General features: G+C 34.0%; 1 protein-coding gene across 6 annotated transcripts in view; it reads right to left on the reverse strand.

Annotated features, from left to right (window-relative positions):
- gmds (GDP-mannose 4,6-dehydratase) overlaps window positions 1-20,278 on the reverse strand; it is a 112,363-nt gene that overhangs the window by 7,511 nt on the left and 84,574 nt on the right. For 2 of the 6 annotated variants that reach the window (XM_087296469.1, XM_087296468.1), the window contains 3 exons: window positions 12,194-12,312; window positions 11,810-11,935; window positions 7,732-9,642 (listed from right to left, as the gene is read on the reverse strand). In XM_087296469.1, coding sequence (XP_087152595.1) covers window positions 9,537-9,642; window positions 11,810-11,935; window positions 12,194-12,312 — 351 coding nt within the window. In that variant the 3' untranslated portion in view covers window positions 7,732-9,536. 6 annotated transcript variants of the gene reach the window in all.

Below are 20,278 nucleotides of genomic sequence, written 5' to 3' on the forward strand. Positions count from 1 at the left end.
CAGTATATACAAAAAAGCAGAGAATGTCTGTACAAATACGTTTTCAAAAATTAGGGAATTGAATTTAATTATTATTACATATTAAAATATAGTATTTCTGACAATTTGCTTTATTTCATAGATTTGAGTTATGAATTAATGCAGTATTGCTATACCACTAAGTATCATGATACTTCAGCTGGTATAGTATCGTAGCCTGAATTGATCGTATCGTGACAACCCTAGTTTTTCCAGCACAATGATCAACAACTGTTTTATTGCACTTTATAAATAAATAAATTAAACAAAACTTTTAGTGTAAATATCTTTATTATTTATTTATGTTTTTATAAAAAGATAAGATTAAACTATGGTTGTTTTCAATTTGATGTAATTTAGTTGTTTGTTTTGATGAAATTAACATTATGCCAAATGCAAATGTACAAAACGCAAACTCTTCCTTCAGTGTCGTACTTTTCACAACTAGCAATTCAATATTGTCACACCCTCTCCTCCCAAAAAACAAAATTAAAAAAACAGCAACTTTTATCCCTAAAAACTGAATTAATCAAAATTCACCTGTTTACTGGGACGCTTTACACTTGGCTTATTTTTAAAGTGTTACGTTCTGGCCTGTCTTTCTTTTTTAAAAGCTCTTTCTCTCTCTCTTTCCCCTCCGTGGGGCCCAGGGTGGTTCCGCTCAGTCAAAGTCCTTCAGGAAATACCAGAGAGTAGGCCAGGGGAGAATGAACACCCCTCTCTCCCTCTTTATTTCTTCACTTCTCTCTCTCTCGACAAGAACAGAGTAGCATGGTAAAAAGAAAAACGTCCCGGGGCGCAAAGTAAAAGGACCCCACGTTAAAAAGTGCCATGTAACGTTATGAAAGTGAGTTAAGCTCCGCCGTAAAGCGTGATGGAAATAAAAGTGGATGTATATATGGTCATCGTGAGGAAAGACTGAACGCAAGAGCGGGGCTTTATTGCAGGTTTGAGTTGCACCTGGCAACCCGCCAGACTCTTTACAACATCATTCACACTCAACTTTAACAACTCTGACCTATTACACTGCATATCACCGTAAAGCTGTCACGCAGAGCCAGCCTCTCAACCACAGCAACTATAATACCCAGAAAACCCCAAAAGACTGCACTACCCATAAAGCATCACGACAGACGACCAGCGGCTGAAGCTGCTTTCATAAATCCACAGACGGGCCGCTGATCCGACGGCCTGAAATAAAATGGATCTTGCATTCAAATTAAAAGCAAAGCTGCAGGTAAGTGATGATGCAGCTGTGTTTTGCATGCTGGTACTATGACGCTCAACATGGGTCAGATAAGACAGACTCCTGCATTCACAGAGTGAGGGCCTGTGTGTGTGTGTGTGTGTGTGTGTGTGTGTGGATCACTACAGGATGCTTTTTATCTCGCTCCTGACCTCTGCCACAAAACAGATAGCATCAGCTCATCCTGATCCTTGGAGTGAAAGGTCAAAGCCATCTTTCATTCCAGCAGAAAGCAAACAACAAGCATGTGCTTACATGTTATGTTAATACATTGTGCAGGTACGTATATGTGTTATAATACATGCGTCAACTGTGTATTGATTTATGATGCCATTTTTGTTCTCGTGCACTGTAGTTTGCATGGGATTGGTTTGCATGGAACAACAATGGGTATGACAAACAGCTTTATGAGAATATAGGATTTCTAATTTGATGAGCTGAATAATTATCAACAACTGTATTAAAGGATAATGTAATTTTTTGAATATTATAATAAATTATATAATAGCAAAATTATTGTTATAATAACAATATGCATGTTTTGTATCATATAATAATGATGATGATGATAATAATGCTAATAATAATAATTAGAATTATTATTATTATTATTATGATAATTATTATTAAGTACAATAATGATAATCATAAATAAACTAAAAACAAACAAGAGATAATATAATATATAAAAATATAAAACCTAAAAAAATAAATCAATTAAAAACAAGCTCTTTCTACCATTTTAAAGATGATTATGATTATAAAAATGTAGACAATGATACAATTAGTAATTGAGCATTTTCTACCATTGCATTATTATTAACAAGAACAATTCCATAAAAAAATAAGACCAACACTTTATCAGAGTATTATTTATAATAAAATTAAATGTATAGTAAAACAGTATAGCATACACGTACATTTATGTATTATAATACATGCGTCAATAGCACTGTGTATTGATTTAGGATGCTATTTTTTTACTTGAGCACTGTAGTTTGCATGGGATTGGTTTGCATGGAACAACAATGAGTATGACAAACAGCTTTATGAGAATATGGGATTTCTTATTTTGATCAAAAGAAATAACTGGATAATGAAGTTTATGAATACTGAATAATTATCAACAACTGTATTAAAGGATAATGTAATTTTTTAAATATTATAATGAATTATACAATAGCAAAAATAATTGTTATAATAATGTTTTGACAGAAAATATTACTGAATGATTTCCCAATGTTTTCTATCATAGATTAATTATTATCAGGGGCAAATTTTGTGATTTTGGGGCCCTAAGCAGTTCCAGCCATGGGGCCCAACAGTCCTAAAATGCACCATTTGTAGTTTTATTATGTTTTTATTTATTTATCTTGCAGTTTATTTTTCTTATATCACTGCATCTACTTTTCCATGTTTTATCTTAATGAAATCTCCACAGTTTAAATTATTTGTTTTCGTAAAATGAATTCACAACAACAACAAAAAATTAATTGAAAACAATCAATTGTTTTTAAAACTGAATCTTTACCTGACTTGACTGCTGAACTGCTCCATGATTAAGGGGTGTAAGTCAAATTTGTGTGGATTTTATTGTTACATTAAAATTTAATTTGTTAGACCCTCACTATACAAAATACGATACAAAATGATGCTATGTGTTTTTTATACTTCTTACTAATTTATACTTCTAGGAATTTATTAGGGGTCACCAAGTTTTCTGGGGCCCTAAGTGGCTGCTTACTTTGCTTATTGGTTTAATCCTCCTCTTATTATTATTATTATTATTATTATTATTATTATTATTATTATTAATAATAATATTATTATTATTAAGTACAATAATAATAATCATACATGTTAATAGATAAACTAAAAACAAATGTTATAATATATAAAAATATTAAACCTAAGAAAATAAAAAACAAGGTCTTTCTACCATTTCAAGATGATCATTATAAAAATTTAGACAATAATACAATTAACAAATAAGTATTTTCCACCATCGTATTGTTATTAACAAGAGAAATACTATAAAATATAAGACATTATTTATAATAGAATTATTAATAAAATAATATGACAGTACATGATAATAGTAATATTAAAATATATACTAAAAAGAATTTTCTATAATTGTATTATTATTATTATTATTATTATTATTATTATTATTTATAATTTTTTTTGTTGGCTTAGTCCCTTTATTAATCTGGGGTCGCCACAGCGGAATGAACCGCCAACTTATCCAGCACGTTTTTTTACGCAACGGATGCTCTTCCAGCTGCAACCCATCTCTGGGAAACACCCACAAACACTCAAATCACACACACTCAAACACTACGGGCAATTTAGCCTACCCAATTCACCTGTACCGCATGTTTTTGGACTGTGGGGGAAACCAGAGCACCCGAAGGAAACCCACGTGAATGCAGGGAGAACATGCAAACTCCACACAGAAACGCCAACTGAGCAAACCAGCAACCCAGCGACCTTCTTGCTGTGAGGCAACAGCACTAACTACTGGGCCAATGATTCGCCCAAATATTAATATTAATATTAATAACTAATCAATAAAATGATAGAAATATATTATTATTAATATTTATTGACTAGTTATTATTTTTTTATATATACAATTTTGTATTTTTGCAAGTATTAAAGAAAATTTGATGCTGACATGCAGTACCTACTGAGAAGACACTAATATTCATTTCAAGGGATATTAGATTTCATCAGTCAGGATGCCTGCACCACTCAACAATAACAATGGGCAACAAAAGAACAAAGGTCTCCAATCCAAGTCTACAAGAGAGACATGTGTAATGTATCTTTGAGTAGCCGGAGGAAACATGTTGACATATGTACCACATCATCCTAATCTCTGATAATCCCCATAATTCCATCATTATGTTGTGGCAATTCCTTAGGGTCGTCAAGTCTGTGAGTTGATTTGATGGAATACACACATGCTAAACTGCAGCCTGCACAGCGTATGCGTTTCGTCTATCATCAGCATGCATGCTCAAAATTACACTTATTTACTGTACGTTGCATTTCTATTCCTGGCAGACAACTCCTGAAAGCATTCATACAGGCTTTACTTCTTATTTTCAGTAGTTCCTGTGGGACACTCTACAAAACAATGGTTCCCAATGGGGGTTTTCACAGCAATGAAATAGAAGAACCATTTGGGTCCTGGAAGTTGTCTAGACTGACATTTGTCCTCCGTGTCAGTAGCACTTGGAGCTTAGCAGAAATACAATAACAAACCAGTTGTTGCAAATTCGCCGTGCAATGTTACATCACCTCTAGTGTAGACATAGTCATTGACTGAAGTTTGTTCTATAATTTTTAGTTCTCATAGCTGGCATAGACATGATATTATCTCTAGCATGCATAACTTCCAAATGACAGTTTTGAAAAAAAATGTGTCAACCTATTCTTTATTGTCTTTGACCAAGAAATACTTCTAAACACTAGACTTCAATTCAGTTGACATTTTATTCTACCCCTCAGATCATGCCAACACCAACACTGTATTTGAATCGTTCAAATAGGTTGGGCTTAGGGTTATTTCACTCCACATAAAAAATGTATACTGTTATCACAATCTGAGAGATAACATTTCGCCATCTAACTGTGTTACCTCCTTTTTGAATGAGGTATGAAAATCTGACAGGACGGGACAAATCGGCAGATTAATGGCTTCAATTGGCTTCTGGTTATTGTTGTTTGTTTGTTTTGTGTAGCAACATGAAAGATGGCTACACCTTCAGGACAAGAGGTGCAGTATAGATAATATTCACATCCACGAAATTAAAGAAATTACACTGATTTCCTAAATTGGTTTAGTTTCTTTAAATTAAAGATCAATTAAAATCAAAGAAATTAGCCTATGAAGAAGCCCTATGAAGAACTAATATAACTGATAGATTCCATGGATGTTATTGATTCTTGTTGGAACCACAGATTCCAATAAAGAACCTTTATTTTTAAAGTGTAGCATGTAAAGTAATCTGTTCCCTTACTGTTATACTGCTATTTATTTTTAAAATAAACAGTAATAACAGTTTAAATAACAGTTTTACTGCATCGTCGCCACAGCTGAGTGAACCGCCAACCGCAAACCCACATGAACACAAGGAGAACATGCAAACTCCACACAGAAATGCCATCTGACCCAGTCGGGGCTTGAACTAGCAACCCTCCTGCTGTGAGGCGTCAGTGCTTACCACTGAGCCATCGTGCCGCCCACTGTTTAGTTCACTTAACTTTATAATTATGAACAATTGATTTAATTAATAATTTTAGAGCGACGGGTTTACTCACTTCTACTAATCGCATTTCTCAAGTCTAATCGCATTACTCAAGTCTACAAATCGCATTTCTAGCATGCTCATCCCCATAAAATTGCACAATATAATTTATGACAAAAAAGTTTTATTTTGAGATCTGCACACAAATTCAGCAGGGCAAGATATTCATAAATGAGTTACTAAACCGAGTGACTCCTGTAAACTCGGTGACAGTGGAGTTTGTTGCATAAATCAAAGCTTTTTTGCTTTCATTATGCCCTCTCCCGTGCTCCCTTCTCTCTCTCTCTCTCTCTCTCTCTCTTTCAAAATGAAAAAAGCAATGAAAAAAAAGCCACGAGGGTTTCCTGGGGACTGTCTGGAAAATAAAAAGTGAAAAAGGGAAAAAAAAGAGCCTTTGGCTAACTTTAGTCCTCCTTCCCCAAAGTGCCTCATAAAAATTGTTTAAATCAGCATCCGAAAGAATGAAATGGATGTGCAAATTCATATTCGCTGAAAGGCAGAGTGGGGACCGCAGAGTTCACGCAGCGGTCTTCAGCAGCCGTCTGGGGGCCACATTCATCAGTTCAAGTCTTCACCATTAAACCCCCTCAATCAGCTAAAAGACAGAGCGCTTGGGTTTGATGTGTTCGTTATTGCACCCAAGTCTACTGTATATGTATGTGAATAAAAGAGTGGAAGGAAAAAAGAAAGACCCCTATTTATTTTACAACTCTCTCCTGCTGTAAATCGTAAAAAGTTAGCAAAATTCGCTCTAATATTTCAAGCTTCATGTAAATCGGGGTATTTCAGGCCTTAAAAGTGAGTAAGTGCATCATTTCACCGCACACACACACGGTTTCTTTGTCTGTGAGCGAGTGGATGGCGTGTGATGGACAGACAAGGCCAAGCGCATTACCTGCTTTTCTCATTGTGCAGCTAAAACTTCGCATTCCACTTGAAGGAATGTGAGCGAGTGTGTGTCGACTGAAAGAACACATCCAGTGAATGCAAGACACAGGTTGTGTTTGCAGCAAAGCCATGGATGAAATCCTCCTTTACGCACATGCAGATACGCTTGTTATGAGCTCTCTAAAGGTTATGCAAATAAAGATGGCGATTTGAGTTTCATCATTCGCTTGCAATTTACGCACGTCCAACCGCAAGTTACGTCTGGCATGATAGCTATCACTCAGAGACCTCACTTGTTGATTTTGGGAATGATAATAATGCATAGAGCCATTCATCTAACAGCAGTTTTGGGCGTGACGGTTATTTTTAGCATTAATGTGGAAATATTTCAGCCAGAAGATTTTTATCTGTCAGTAATTATGCATTCATAAATCATGCAGGTGAAGTGCAAATGAAAACATATTATGATTGGTTAAAAAAGAACAGCAGTTTGTGTGATGAATGATGGGGGTCTTTTTCGGATAAACGTGGTACATTCATCCCACTGCTTTTCCTATTAACAGGTGTGGTATTAATGGGTATTTCATCTAGTTCCTTCCTTCAGGCGAAGCCAGTTTGCAGGCAAAGAGCGCTAAGTAGCTTAATTACGTGTTGGAAATTAAAATAAGTATCCTTTTTCTATTCTGATTCTGCCAGAGTAAGTGAGTTGATTAATTACCGGTGTGATCCAACAGGTTTTAAACATGTACACATGTAGCCTGTGGATAATGCCTTTTTAAATCCAGCGCAAACACTCGCTCTCATTGACTCTCGTAAGTGAACTGCATCCAGGACTGACACTTCTGCCTCCTGAGGAAGTGCAGTGATTTACTTCCTATCACTGAGGTTAAAGGTGACATTCCCGTTTCACCTCCATGTTGATGGATGGCATGTGGGGTTTGTGCCATTGAGGGTTTGTTCACACTTGGTATAGACCCCAAAAATAGGCTTTCACAGCATACGTTATGCAATAAAGCGTATTAAAAAGAGCAATTCCAAACAAATGTCAACCTTGCAATGAAAAAGTTTAAGTTTGCACCAAAATAGCAAAACTGTTTTTAAGTTTTTGGTGCAAGCATTTTACAAAAAATAGTTAAAAATGTCTCTGTCAATGTTTTTAAACAAGGATATTTGATTTACCTAAGTCAAACAAGTGCCAATTTCACATCTGTCACATCCATAACAGAGAGGTATCGCATCCATTACCAAGCTTTTCCCTCAGAAATGTAAAAATGTCAGATAAAATAAAATCAATCATGTTTGATCTATAGTGAGCCAACTCGTTTCCTTTTGTTTAGCATTGTTTCTTTTGGGTTGTGCAGTTTGATTCACAGAATTTTTACATTATAAAGTATTTTGTCTACTGTAAACTTGCAGACGTTTTTGGTCACTTCCAAAATGCATGTTCATTTCCCTCATTTAAAATCTAAAAATCTTTACAGATTGATATTTTTCTGCTCCCATAACTCTGTAGTTAGTAGTTTTGGAAAACATAAACAGATGCTTCAATATAAATGTTAGCACAGACTTTCTCTGTGAATTTATGTTTTTACTGAAAATGTTACATCCATAACGCTGGGATTGCTCAAAAACAATGTTGTATGCTGCACTCATTTCAAGTGATATATACAGTTGTATTTGTTCTCTTGAAGAGCTTACAAAATGTGCAATTAAGTCAAAAACAGTGGTGAATTTATTTATATTTATTTACATTATACTACAACTTTAATAAACTGCATTAATTTTGAACACAAATCTTGATAAAAATGCCATTTAGCTTTAGTTTTACTTCAGTCTTCGTAATCGTAGTTTTAGTTGACTAAATTTCATAAGACTTAAGTAGACTAATTCTACTCTAGATTTAGTTTAATTAAATCTTAATATATTAATTATGCACAGCTCAAAAAGTCAGTGAGGTCTTCAGGATTATATAATGAGCATCAGAAAAATGAATGATATTAAGGTTTGAAAAAAAAACAGGCAGAAATTTAAGAGTTTGGTGTAACATTGAGCCTTAAACACCCCATTAAATGCATTCTTTATAATAAACCAGCGATGTAGTGCATGCTTCATTCTTTCAGGCTGACATATTAAAATAAATATAATTAAATCTACAGTACTGAGAATGGTACAGAATTTATTGTGCTGCTGTCAGTTTAAAAAAGAAAGCATGATGGGCTTTACTGATACAGCCAAAAGAGGAGTATTTTAAGAAAACAAACATTGTAATTGTGCCACTGACACTGTGCCCAGTTCATCCAAAAAACAAACAACTAAAACTGTGTGTTAATATGAGACTGACGCAGAGTAGGAATGTCTCAGCAAGGGGATTCCTAAAACAGTAAACAGGCATAATTACCAAATCGGAAGTGAAAGTAAATCACAGAGCATGTTGTGGCAAGTTTAAAGTATATGACAGATGTTTATTGTTGTTGTTTAGAAATACATTGTTTGCCTAATCCAGTTCATTTATTTTACTAATACATTGGCATATTACAAAAAAGAAAATCCTCTGTAAGGGCGAAGATCACCCTCGATGTAAATGTAACATTACTGATGACATTTTGACGAACAACAGAAATGCATTTCAAGCTTCTGATTTATTTATAATTTCGTTCTTAGCTTTTCTTCTCCCACACATTGGCATTTTTAAACATTTAGTGAGAATTTGTATGATTTTTGTTTAGTTTTTATCTAAAATGTTGTTAACAAAAAATTATGATTAAAATGATCACAGAGGGGCGGCACTGACTGTGATACAATACAAGAGAAAAAATCCAATCCAAAAGTCAAATCTTTTCATGGGTTTTAATTTATTTGTTTGATGTGCAGTACAGAACAATCAAACCAGACCTGACTTTCATCAAACCAAACCTAACAAGTGTGAATGCAGCCTAAGTATCTTCTACTGATATTTTATAACACTGGCTGTGTTGTGAGATCATCTGAAACCTGATCCCACAAATATGTAATAGTATCGGTATCTGAACAACAGATATTCATCTTTCTACAGCAGTTCTTTGTAATCAACTAATGTCACTCATCTTCATACTGCATAAAGTCACACGTCTTTCTGTCTCACCTCCGCATGATTCTTTTTTCTCCCTGAAAAAGCTCCTTTGAAACACCCCACTGACCCACGCATAGCACATGTGTCTCAGAGAAAACCTCTGATCTGTCAACAATCATTTAGTGCGCATGTTTTCTTTAAGGATTTAGTGCCCCTTCTCATTCCTGAATGACCACCCACCACAAACGCATACACAAACTGACATCTATGTGTCATATGCAGGTCAGAACTATCTATAAATCTATCTATAAATACTCACCTAAAAAGCGATCTGTAACACTTTAATCCTACAATTCTTAGTTTATACCACACTATTTTGAGGTAACATCATAATTTAGATTTTTATTCTCAGAATTAAAACTTTTCCATACTATTTTGAAATCCGAACAAACTGTAAAACAGAAGAAACACTTGTTAAATGTCTTTGTAAAGGGTTTCAAAGGAAAAAAAATAGCACGATTGAGGATCTCACACTTCCAGACATTCAAGTCATTCTTAACACAGCAAACTCATGCAGAAACGTGTGCCTCGTTGCTAGGAGGTGCATGACAAACAAAAACAATGTGTTCTAAAATTGGTTTAAAATGTCAAACATGTTTGACATCTTCAGGTTGGATGAAATCACAGCCACAAAGTAAAGTTTCAGGATTGACAATCATATAAAAATATGGAGGGGAGTCCCCAAAATTAGTTTATAGTGTGTGTACAGAAAATGTCTCACTCCCAAAACTGCTACAATCTTCATTTAGTAAAATTATATATAAAATATATAAAAGTAATATTGCAGTCATTCGTTAAAGTCATAATGCATGTTGTGTTTTGTTGCAAATGCATTTTCATTTATCAAAAACAAAATTTTTTTTTTTTGCAAAAGATTGTTGCACTATTTTGTTATGTGGCTTATTATTACAAATTGAGAAGTTTAATGTTAAGTTTTTTATAAATATTTTCAACTAATATCTGGCAAAACTAATGAGTTGAGGTGTACCTTGATATTCCTATTATATAGAGGAGAGAAAAAAATAAATTTTTGTAAGTGTTGTTGTCCTGTGCCTGTATTAATCAGGAGATATTCTATGGACCAAAATCAATGCCAAAAGTATTGAATTAAAAAGCTTGTTAAATGGCACAAATCGAAAAATAAATAATAATACACTGAATTAAGTGCTTGCACTTTAGTCACTTGAATTGCCAGAATTTGTATTTTTAGGTCCTGAAATTTAACATAGCTGTTTATTTAAGCTGCGAATATTTCAACAAAAATGATTTCAAACACGTTTTTATACTTATATATTCAATAATTCATATTCAATTTCCAGATTTCACCTACAAAATATTCAAACAAAACATACGATGTATCCTTTTTAAAAATATTCATTTTATTTCAGTTCAAAAATTCACTTCCATAAATTCAGTGGTTCAAATTTGACATTTCATCCGGGAACTGCAGGAAAGCAATTGATTGAAAATTTTGAATATTATATGTCATATTTTTAAACAGTATTGAATATTTTGTAAGTGAAATCTGGAAATTGAATATGAATTCTTTGATTTTTAAGTATGAAAACCTGTTTGACATATTTTTAGTTAAAATAATAATAATAAATGTGTTAAAAAAAACCTAAAAAACATTAAAATATCAAAAACCCAGAAAAGTGTTACATATTTTATAACCTACTCACTTGATTTCTACTTCGGTTTTAAATTATATTATATTATATTATATTATATTATATTATATTATATTATATTATATTATATTATATTATATTATATTATATTATATTACAGTAACAGAACCCAAAAATTATTTAGTTTAATAAAACAGCGCTGCGTCGTTAGCATGGGATCATAACCAAAAGTGATTGACTATGGCATAATAAAAGCTCTGCTGCACCATGCTCATCTCTTAGCAATTGCTTTGGTGGTCTACTTTCTCTTTGATGAATTCCAGCTTCTCTGCATTATACTACTACAAGTTTTGAATAATTTAGCTCAAAAGACATGATTTCTGAAGACACCTGTGGAATGTAATGATGACGATAACTCCCATGATACCTGCAATAATTAACTGCAATAATTTTTAGTTGAATACAGGCCCACTAGTGGCAAAAATGACATTCTATGCCTTTAAATCTGTAGAATATCTCTGACTTTCAATATATTGAATTCTAAATCAGAGCAGGAAAACTCAGCAAAAGAAGTGTCGTGTATTAAACCTTTGACTACATGGGACAAAACAAAGACACTGAACTCACCACTTCAGTTGGCCGGTAGTATTTCGGATCAACCCTCACATGAATGACTCCTGTCTCCTGACAGCGGCCCACCTCCTTCTCATCCTTCCCCTCCCAGCTGAAAACAAGAACACATTCTTTCATCTTATTTGTTTCCCAATTCGGCTGTCAGCATATGTGTTACAAATTTGCGATATTTATGGTGTGCTTGCGTGTTGTTTTGCGGTCTTGTAGAGCTTGTCCACGAATCAACACCAGATGTGCCAGATTAACCAGATGGGCTTAATCTGAGGTGGATGTGTGTGTGTGTGTGTGTGTGTGTGTGTGTGTGTGTGTGTGTGTGTGTGTGTGTGTGTGTGTGTGCGCGAGCACTCACACAATGGTTTTGCCCACGTGTTTGAAGGCTCTCTCCACAAACTCTCGAACACTGTGTACTTCCCCGGTTGCAATGACAAAATCCACAGGCTCCTCCTGCTGCAACATCAGCCACATCGCCTGTGAGACAAACACAAAAATCAATATCATTATTATTATTATTGCTTCTGAGATAATGTAAGTGATATCATTATGCAAAACCTGTGAGTGTGGTTCCTGTGGCAAATATCATAGACTTAAAAAAACATTCCTTTATTTATTATATATATATATATATATATATATATATATATATATATATATATATATATATATATATATATATATATATATATATATATATTTTATATTAATTTACTTCATCATTTTGTGGGCATGCTTTAAACACTTAAAAAACATTTTATTAGAAACACCTATTCAAATGTTTGTTAACCCAAAAATCAGCCATGGTCAAGAAAACCAACTGAATATCAAACAATTTATGGGGAAGAAAGTTAACAGCAATGTTTGTAGTGTGAATTAGACTGGCCTGAAGTATTTTGGATACTGCTAATATATTCAAGCATCTCAAAGAAGTTCTAAAAGTGAAAATTCCTTGTTGATTCCAGAGGTCAGAGGAGAATACCCTGACTGGCTCAGCTGATGGAAAGAAAACAGCAACTCACGAATTATCACTCGTTACTACTGATGTCTGTAGAAAAGCTTGAATCGGATGAGCTACAGCAGCAGAAAAGCCAATTAGTGCCTAGGATTGAAGATTAATCAAAGGTGACATTTTTAATGTGCATTTTGGAACAAAAAGTTTGGCTTTGGTGAATCTTATATTTATCTCAAAACTCGTCAAAAATTCCTGCTCTATATCAACAGTTTAGGTTGCTGGTGGTGTAATGGTGTGGGATAGTTTACTGGCATAATTTATGCTCCTAAGTACCAATTAAATATTGTTTAAATGAGATATGAATCCTGGACATGCAGCCAAAAAATCTGCAGTAACGGTGTGATGCTATCATGGCAAAATAAGTCAAGTTTCCAGCACTTGCTGAATCAATGCCACTTCTTATTAAGGCAGTTCAAGGCAAAAGAGGGTTCAATGTGGGTCCAATAAGAAGGCATACCTAATAAAATGAGTGTATATATCATCAGTTGATTGATGACACCAGATCAAGATGCAAATTATATAAAAACCTCAAAGGAATGTTGGTATAAAAACAGCTTTATTTTCTCAGGTTCATATTTGGCATCAAGTATCAAGACTCCCCCGCATCCACACGACACACACTCAACACAGACACATCTGCTCCCAGTAGGATGTGCTTTTATGTGGTTACGATCTAACACACACCCCAACACAAAAACACACACGGCCATCCCCGTTCTGACGTCAACACCAGGCCCCATGGGATGCCAATTGTGGGAATAAAGCACAAAGTTCCCAAGTCCATACAGCCACTACATGACGAGACAAACGTCCAGACTATATCTAAACAGCAATCTAGATGAAAGAGACAGTGCTTTTGGGGAAATAAATGGTGAGATACTTAAAACAAGAACGCTTGCCAGGAGGTCAGTGGGTGATACTCTTTTGTCTTCTTCCTCTGGCTTTCGCTCCTTCTCTCTCATACACATTTTCTAACTCCAGGGCTTCAGTGTTCAGCCAGTTGGCCAGAGAATCACCCTGTTCCCTTGACAGGACTGTGCTCTTTTCTTCCCCTCAGCTTGATGGAGGGATAAAGACCCCATCAGCACGTTTTATTCGCTGCAGTGGGAGCGCAGCACTTGGCCGCCCAACTCATTCATATTTCACTCTTGCTGCACTCACTTTAAAAAACTTCTCAAACGAGATAACAGACAGACAGACAGACAGACAGACAGACAGAGAAAACCATAAAATTAAACATACTGAGAGAACTCACACAGCATTGTGACTAATACAGTTTTGGATTTTATCATGGCACAAATGTCATTTTCAGCATCTGTGGCCATCTCAGAGCTGCTGTTTGATTTTGTCTAATCTGAAATGTAAAATTTTATTAACTTCATAAGGCACTGGGGTCCATTTTGACTCAAAAGAAATGCATAAATTTATTTATTTTTTAAATATGAAAAGATACAAAAATTTAGCAGATTTCATGTTTGGGTCATTTTGGACTTGGGTATGCCAACCCAGTCTAATTCTAAAAACCTACCGCTATTAGGCCGGGGCGATAAGGCAAAACTGCAATCTCGATAATTATTTTCCATATTAAACGACAACGATATATATTTAGATATAAGTTGTTAAGATTCCAGATTTAAAAGAGTCGCCCAACAATGACTGAAGCCACAAAAATTAGAGGGTCCATTAAATGGCATAACATATTTTTGAATGAAAAATTTTCGGTGGCTGAAAATTTGGTACATCTCTAATATCAACACACTTTTAGATTCCCATTGTTGCACATTTCTGCTGTGTAATTTCCCATAGCTTATCATTAATATTGACATAAATTTTATTGTGATTCGATTTAATATCATTTATCCGATCCAAGCCCTAACCGCTATAAACATTTCTGGAGAGCACCAAATAAATCTCAGTAGGTACGTTTTTTTCAATTTTTTTTTGCGCTTTTTGAGATCTCAAATTTGTCTTGCGAGTGCTATTTGTGCATGCTGTTTTCGCGTAAGTCCACCAGAGGCCGCTGTCGACTGACTGACAGACCGATCAACTGACCCACCCTCCTCCTTCCCTAAACCTAACCAATAGTGTTTTCTAAAGCACAGATTGACCCGCCCACCCACTTCCCTAAACCTAACAGTTTTTAAAAGCAATTCAGAAAAAGAAAAGCTCTTACCTGATTTTAACATGTTTTCAGATTTTTTATTATTTTTTTTTGGCTTCTGTTTTTGTCTTACTCGCTTTCTGGAACCGTTCTTTGCTGGACTCGAAACCAGTCATCATGGTCAACTCCTATCTGCATCTCAAGTACACTGACGTACATAGTGAGCTACTGAACAAAGTGGTAACAGCGAGAAGACCGTCCATAAGGAGGTAAGCGGTCAGCTGGTAAGCACGAAAAGAAACGGTGTCATACCGCCCCATAGTGTTAATTTTAAAGACAAAATGCAGCCATACATACTTCAGGCTACATAATACACGATCTCCAAAGATGTATACGGGCTATGTTTTCAGAATGAGCCTACGTTAGGGTATGCAGTGAGCACCTTTTCTTGGTAAAATGATCTGAAATTAAAGTTCAATACAGAGTAAAAAAAAGACAAACAAAAATTCTATTAAATATATCTATCTTCTAGACTTATGAATTTTATAGCTAAATGAAAATACTATTGATTCAATTTGTTTGAAAACTTCTACTAGTACTAAGCTTGAAGGTTTTATTAGTAACAAACAATTAACAAAGATGAAACAGCATCTGTAAGAGTAATTGAAGTGTGCAGGACCTGATCTTGATTTATCTAGTTCCTCTGACAACTGATTTATTACTTGTGTGTTTCCAACATACTTGTGACAAACAACTGATGTCACAGTGTCAGTCACAGAGCAGCTCTCGGCATCTGTCACACAAACATGAAGAAGACCCATTGTGAAGTTGTTCCTCATATTTTTTGTCGAGGAAAACTGCACATATGTGTTGTCACATAGAATTCTGGAGAAGATAAACGTCTGGCAGTACATTTTGCCCTGAAGTGCAAACTGCTAGTCATAACAGATTCCTTCTTTAGAAGAAGCACATCGTTGACATCGGTCACACTCGACGTTTTATATAAACCATATATTACAGCAATTCCTAATAAAATCATATTTTATTTACACAAGAATTTGACTGCCAGTTGGTGATCTTTGATGGCCAATTCTAGAGAATACGCACGTGCAAAACATGTACTAATGAAAATATTAGACACTAAGGCTAATATAGGGAATTTGAGAGGACAATGGCGAAGATAAAGCATTCCAATGCAGTATCTGAATACCTACTTCCACTATGGGTTATACTGTAAATAGTGATAAACGTACAGCTCTACAAATCATACTAAATGTATGAGCAACATCACATGGCTAACCATGTGCCATCAAAAGGAAACAAGTGTGATATTGTGTTTATACAGCAGTCTGACAGAACAGGTGTGTAATTAAATAAAAACCAACCACCAGTGTGTTAAACACCTTTTGTGTGAAGAACTCTTTTCATCTGCCATGAATTCAGACCTCTAAGCTGACAGGTTGACAGCTGAGCAAAAGCCACAGTTGCTAGTTTGAAAATGTCACTTTAAAACTAGTAACAATGAAATGTTGAATTTCTTTGTTGAAGTTAATTGTCTATAGCAATGAGTATTTTTATGGGACAGAGAAAATCGTAACCTGCACTGAAATCATTATCAACACACATGATGCTTTATATTAGCAAACAGTTGTATTAAACACTATTATTAACGTGACCCTATTATGGATTATAAAAGGTCATAGCTTGGCGGCCATCAAGAACAGGCTGATATGAACGCACTTTCATTGACTTATAATATGCATTTATTTTTAATCATCCCTAATCATCCCTAATCATCACCTAATCATCCCAATGACTCCCATATTGTTTGTTCAATAATTCATTTTTCCAAACCCCTCTTTGTGTGATGCAAATCTCTAGTGATTGTTTGATAACCCATACTGTTGAGTCTACTTTGTGCTATGTGTGTTGGAAACAAAATGCCCATCACATCATATCAAAACATGTTGAAGCACAAGCTGCCATGGTACACATGTGATCAACAAGTAAGAATGGCAATGTTTCCTTTAGACTTCATGAAGAAAGGGCTAAAGATCCAAATGCATGACAAATCGTTTAAACAACTCTGATTCTACTTTTTATTTTTAAAAGACAATAGTTTTATACATGGTGCACTTTTAGATTTAAACATCAGCGGAATATTTTTAATCATTTAGATCTATGGTACATACTGCATGGATGTTTTTTTCAAAAACCCAAAATAGGGGCTTTTTAAAAAGTATATTATTTATTGAACAATTTAATCATAATACAAATTATTATTTAATAATTAGTAAATATTAGACTTTTAATAAAATACACTTAGTAATAATATTAATTTCATAATCTATTATGAAATTGATTCATCACATTTGTATTAAGCTTCAAAAGTCTTTCCTTTTAAAAAGCTTGGGCATAACATCATCCATTAGTGTTGACGGTAATAGACCGGCCACTATATTAATTACACCTACGCAACAGTTTGTTAAAGTAAATCTAACAAGCAACTCAATGCTTTTAGGCATGGAGACATGGTCAAGATGTTTAAACCAAGCATCAGAATGCACACGGGATCTGATATAAAGGAATGGTCCATCCAAAAATAAATATTTTGTTATTAAATCAGATTCAAGTGGTAGTAAACTTCTGAGTTTCTTTCTTCTTTGAACACAAAATAAATAATGTTGGAATCCAGTAGCCATTGACACCCAGAGTGAGAAAATAAATACTATTGAAGTCAGTGTTATATCCAACCTTCTTTACTATGTTTGTCCTTTGAGTTCAACTAAAGAAAGAAACTCAAAGAGCTTTGAAACAAGTGGAGGAAGAGTTTTTAGAGATGTTTCCATACAAAGACCCAAATTTAGACGTTAAACTGAAACATTGCATAAAGCATTTGCGAATATCTATCCAATGAATCAAAGAGAACAAAATCTCCACTTTCTGATAAACTGGCCCCAAATATCTTAAAGAAAAATGTAATTTGCAGGGGTATGAGAAGCCACTGGGGGCATTTTATCTTAGAATAAATTACTTGTCTAAATCAAAATGCTATGATGGGGTGAACTTTGGAGGTGCAAAACTATTCTTTTGAAGGGAAGCCACTCGAGACTTTGTGGGAGGTAATAATATCAAACCACTTTGATGATGGACTTTGGCCAATGGGTTTTAAAATGAGTAAAAGAACATTTCAGAAATTTTACAATGTGGTCAGTCTCCAGGTTTGTCCATTAATGCCATCCGGTCATGTCCGTTTTTAATTATCACACGATCTGTTAAAACAACGTGTTTTTTTTTTGTGTTTTTTTTGATGCACATGCTGAAATTTATCCACCTTCGTTTCCTTCGTAGTTTACACATATTTATTGTAATCGAATAAAAAGTTGATCCTATCAGTTGTGCAATAATGTTTTATACACATCTAGGCATTTCCGTTAAGCAGTTTTTAAGCAGTGTTACAAAATCTGCATAAAAATATGTGATGGAAACATATATAATGATTATAAAATTAATTATTTTTGTGAACTATGCCTTCAAGTAATTCACATGATTGATGATGAAACCTACAGGTAACAGGGGTAAACACATGTTCATGTGTAAGACAGAAAAAAAAAACAAGACAGACAGACTTAAAGGTCAAAGGAAAGGAGGAAATGCTTTTGCAACATTCCCTGTTCTTATTTTAGTCACAGCAAACAGCATTCTCCACTTTTGCACATTTTGCTTCCCTCTTTTTCACTAAACCTACCCAGCGAATCACTAAAATACATTCAAATCTCCATTAAATCTCCATTGTGTTTGCTTTCGCGGACAGCGTTATTCAGCAACTTTCTGGATTTGTCAGCAAAGACTTTTGGGAAATGTGAGATGGTTTAAAGCCATCGTCAATGTATCCAGCAGGAGCAGTACTCTGAACTAAACCCCAGCCTGTGCTGTATCTGTCTTTCTTTCCTCTTTTCTCTCCATTCCTCAGGTCTCTCTTTCTCTCTCCAAGGATCATTAGCACTGTGAGAGACAGCTGAGAGGCCTGCAGCTCGACTCCCTTCCCCTTCCTTCCTGTTCACACACACACTCTCTCTACTGGTGTTACAGGAGGGCTTTGGACATTCACAGGACCTCAGGGTATTTCAGCAGTAAATGTGCAAGCTATTTATGTATTTAAAAAAGAAATTGTAAGATGCTTTCATTATTTGATTATGCAGTTTGGTAACTCATATTAAATATACTCTTTTTCCCACAAAATTACACACAAAGTCTTCATATATGTTTTTTTAGTAATCTACTAGAAAATGATTGTCCTGTCTGTGTTGCAGCTCACATCTCAAACATTGCCATTGGAATAACGTGCTGCCTTATATTAGATCCTTTTATACAATACTACTGAGGTTTTTAAAAGAAATAATTAAAAAAGGTTTATTTAGAGTTTATATTATTATGTTTCATAAAGATGACACTAAGATACATTGAGTATATTATAATGAGTACATAGAGCAATGATTAACATATATATATATATATATATATATATATATATATATATATATATATATATATATATTATTATTATTATTATTTTTTTTTTGTTAACATAAAAGGTATGAATTTTTCATTTGCCTCATAATTCAATTACAATTTAGAGTCTACTGATTTCAATAATGTAGTTGTCAATGCATCGCCATATATCCTTTTCTTTTAGTCCTGTTATGATAACTTTTATAAAAGTTATTATTCTTTATTCCTACTCTTTATTCTAATTTATTTAAGATCCAAATAACAAACAGTAGATTAATTGTAATAAATGAAACGTTTTTGTTTTATTATTAGACTAATTAATTAAGATTAATTATTATTAATAGATATTAATTTAAAAGGATTAATACAAAATAACATTTTATTTAAAACGAAACAGTACACTAATAAGTTTATTCAAATAAAAACTGTTTGTTTATATGCATCAGTGTTAAATCGTTTACATCTACATAGCAACCCATTATAAAATATAATTTTCCACAGCTCTAGTTACATTAACTTTACTTTTATTTTCATATTAACCTTCATTTCTAAAAAATAATAAAAATTGCTACAATACATGTTTTTTTTTTTTCACACTTTACAATAAGGTTCATTTGTTCATCCATTTACTAACATAAACTACGTATGAACAATACTTGAACAGCATTTATTAACTATAATTCAACATTTACTAATGCATTATTAACATCGAAATTCATGCTTGATACGTTAGTTGATGCACCTTAAGTTAACGAACTAACAATGAACAATTGTATTTACATTAACTAATGTAACTAACATGAACACTGTAATAA

Source organism: Danio rerio, chromosome 20, assembly GCF_052040795.2.
Source record: "Danio rerio strain M-AB ecotype USA chromosome 20, GRCz13ab, whole genome shotgun sequence".
Lineage (NCBI taxonomy): Eukaryota > Metazoa > Chordata > Actinopteri > Cypriniformes > Danionidae > Danio > Danio rerio.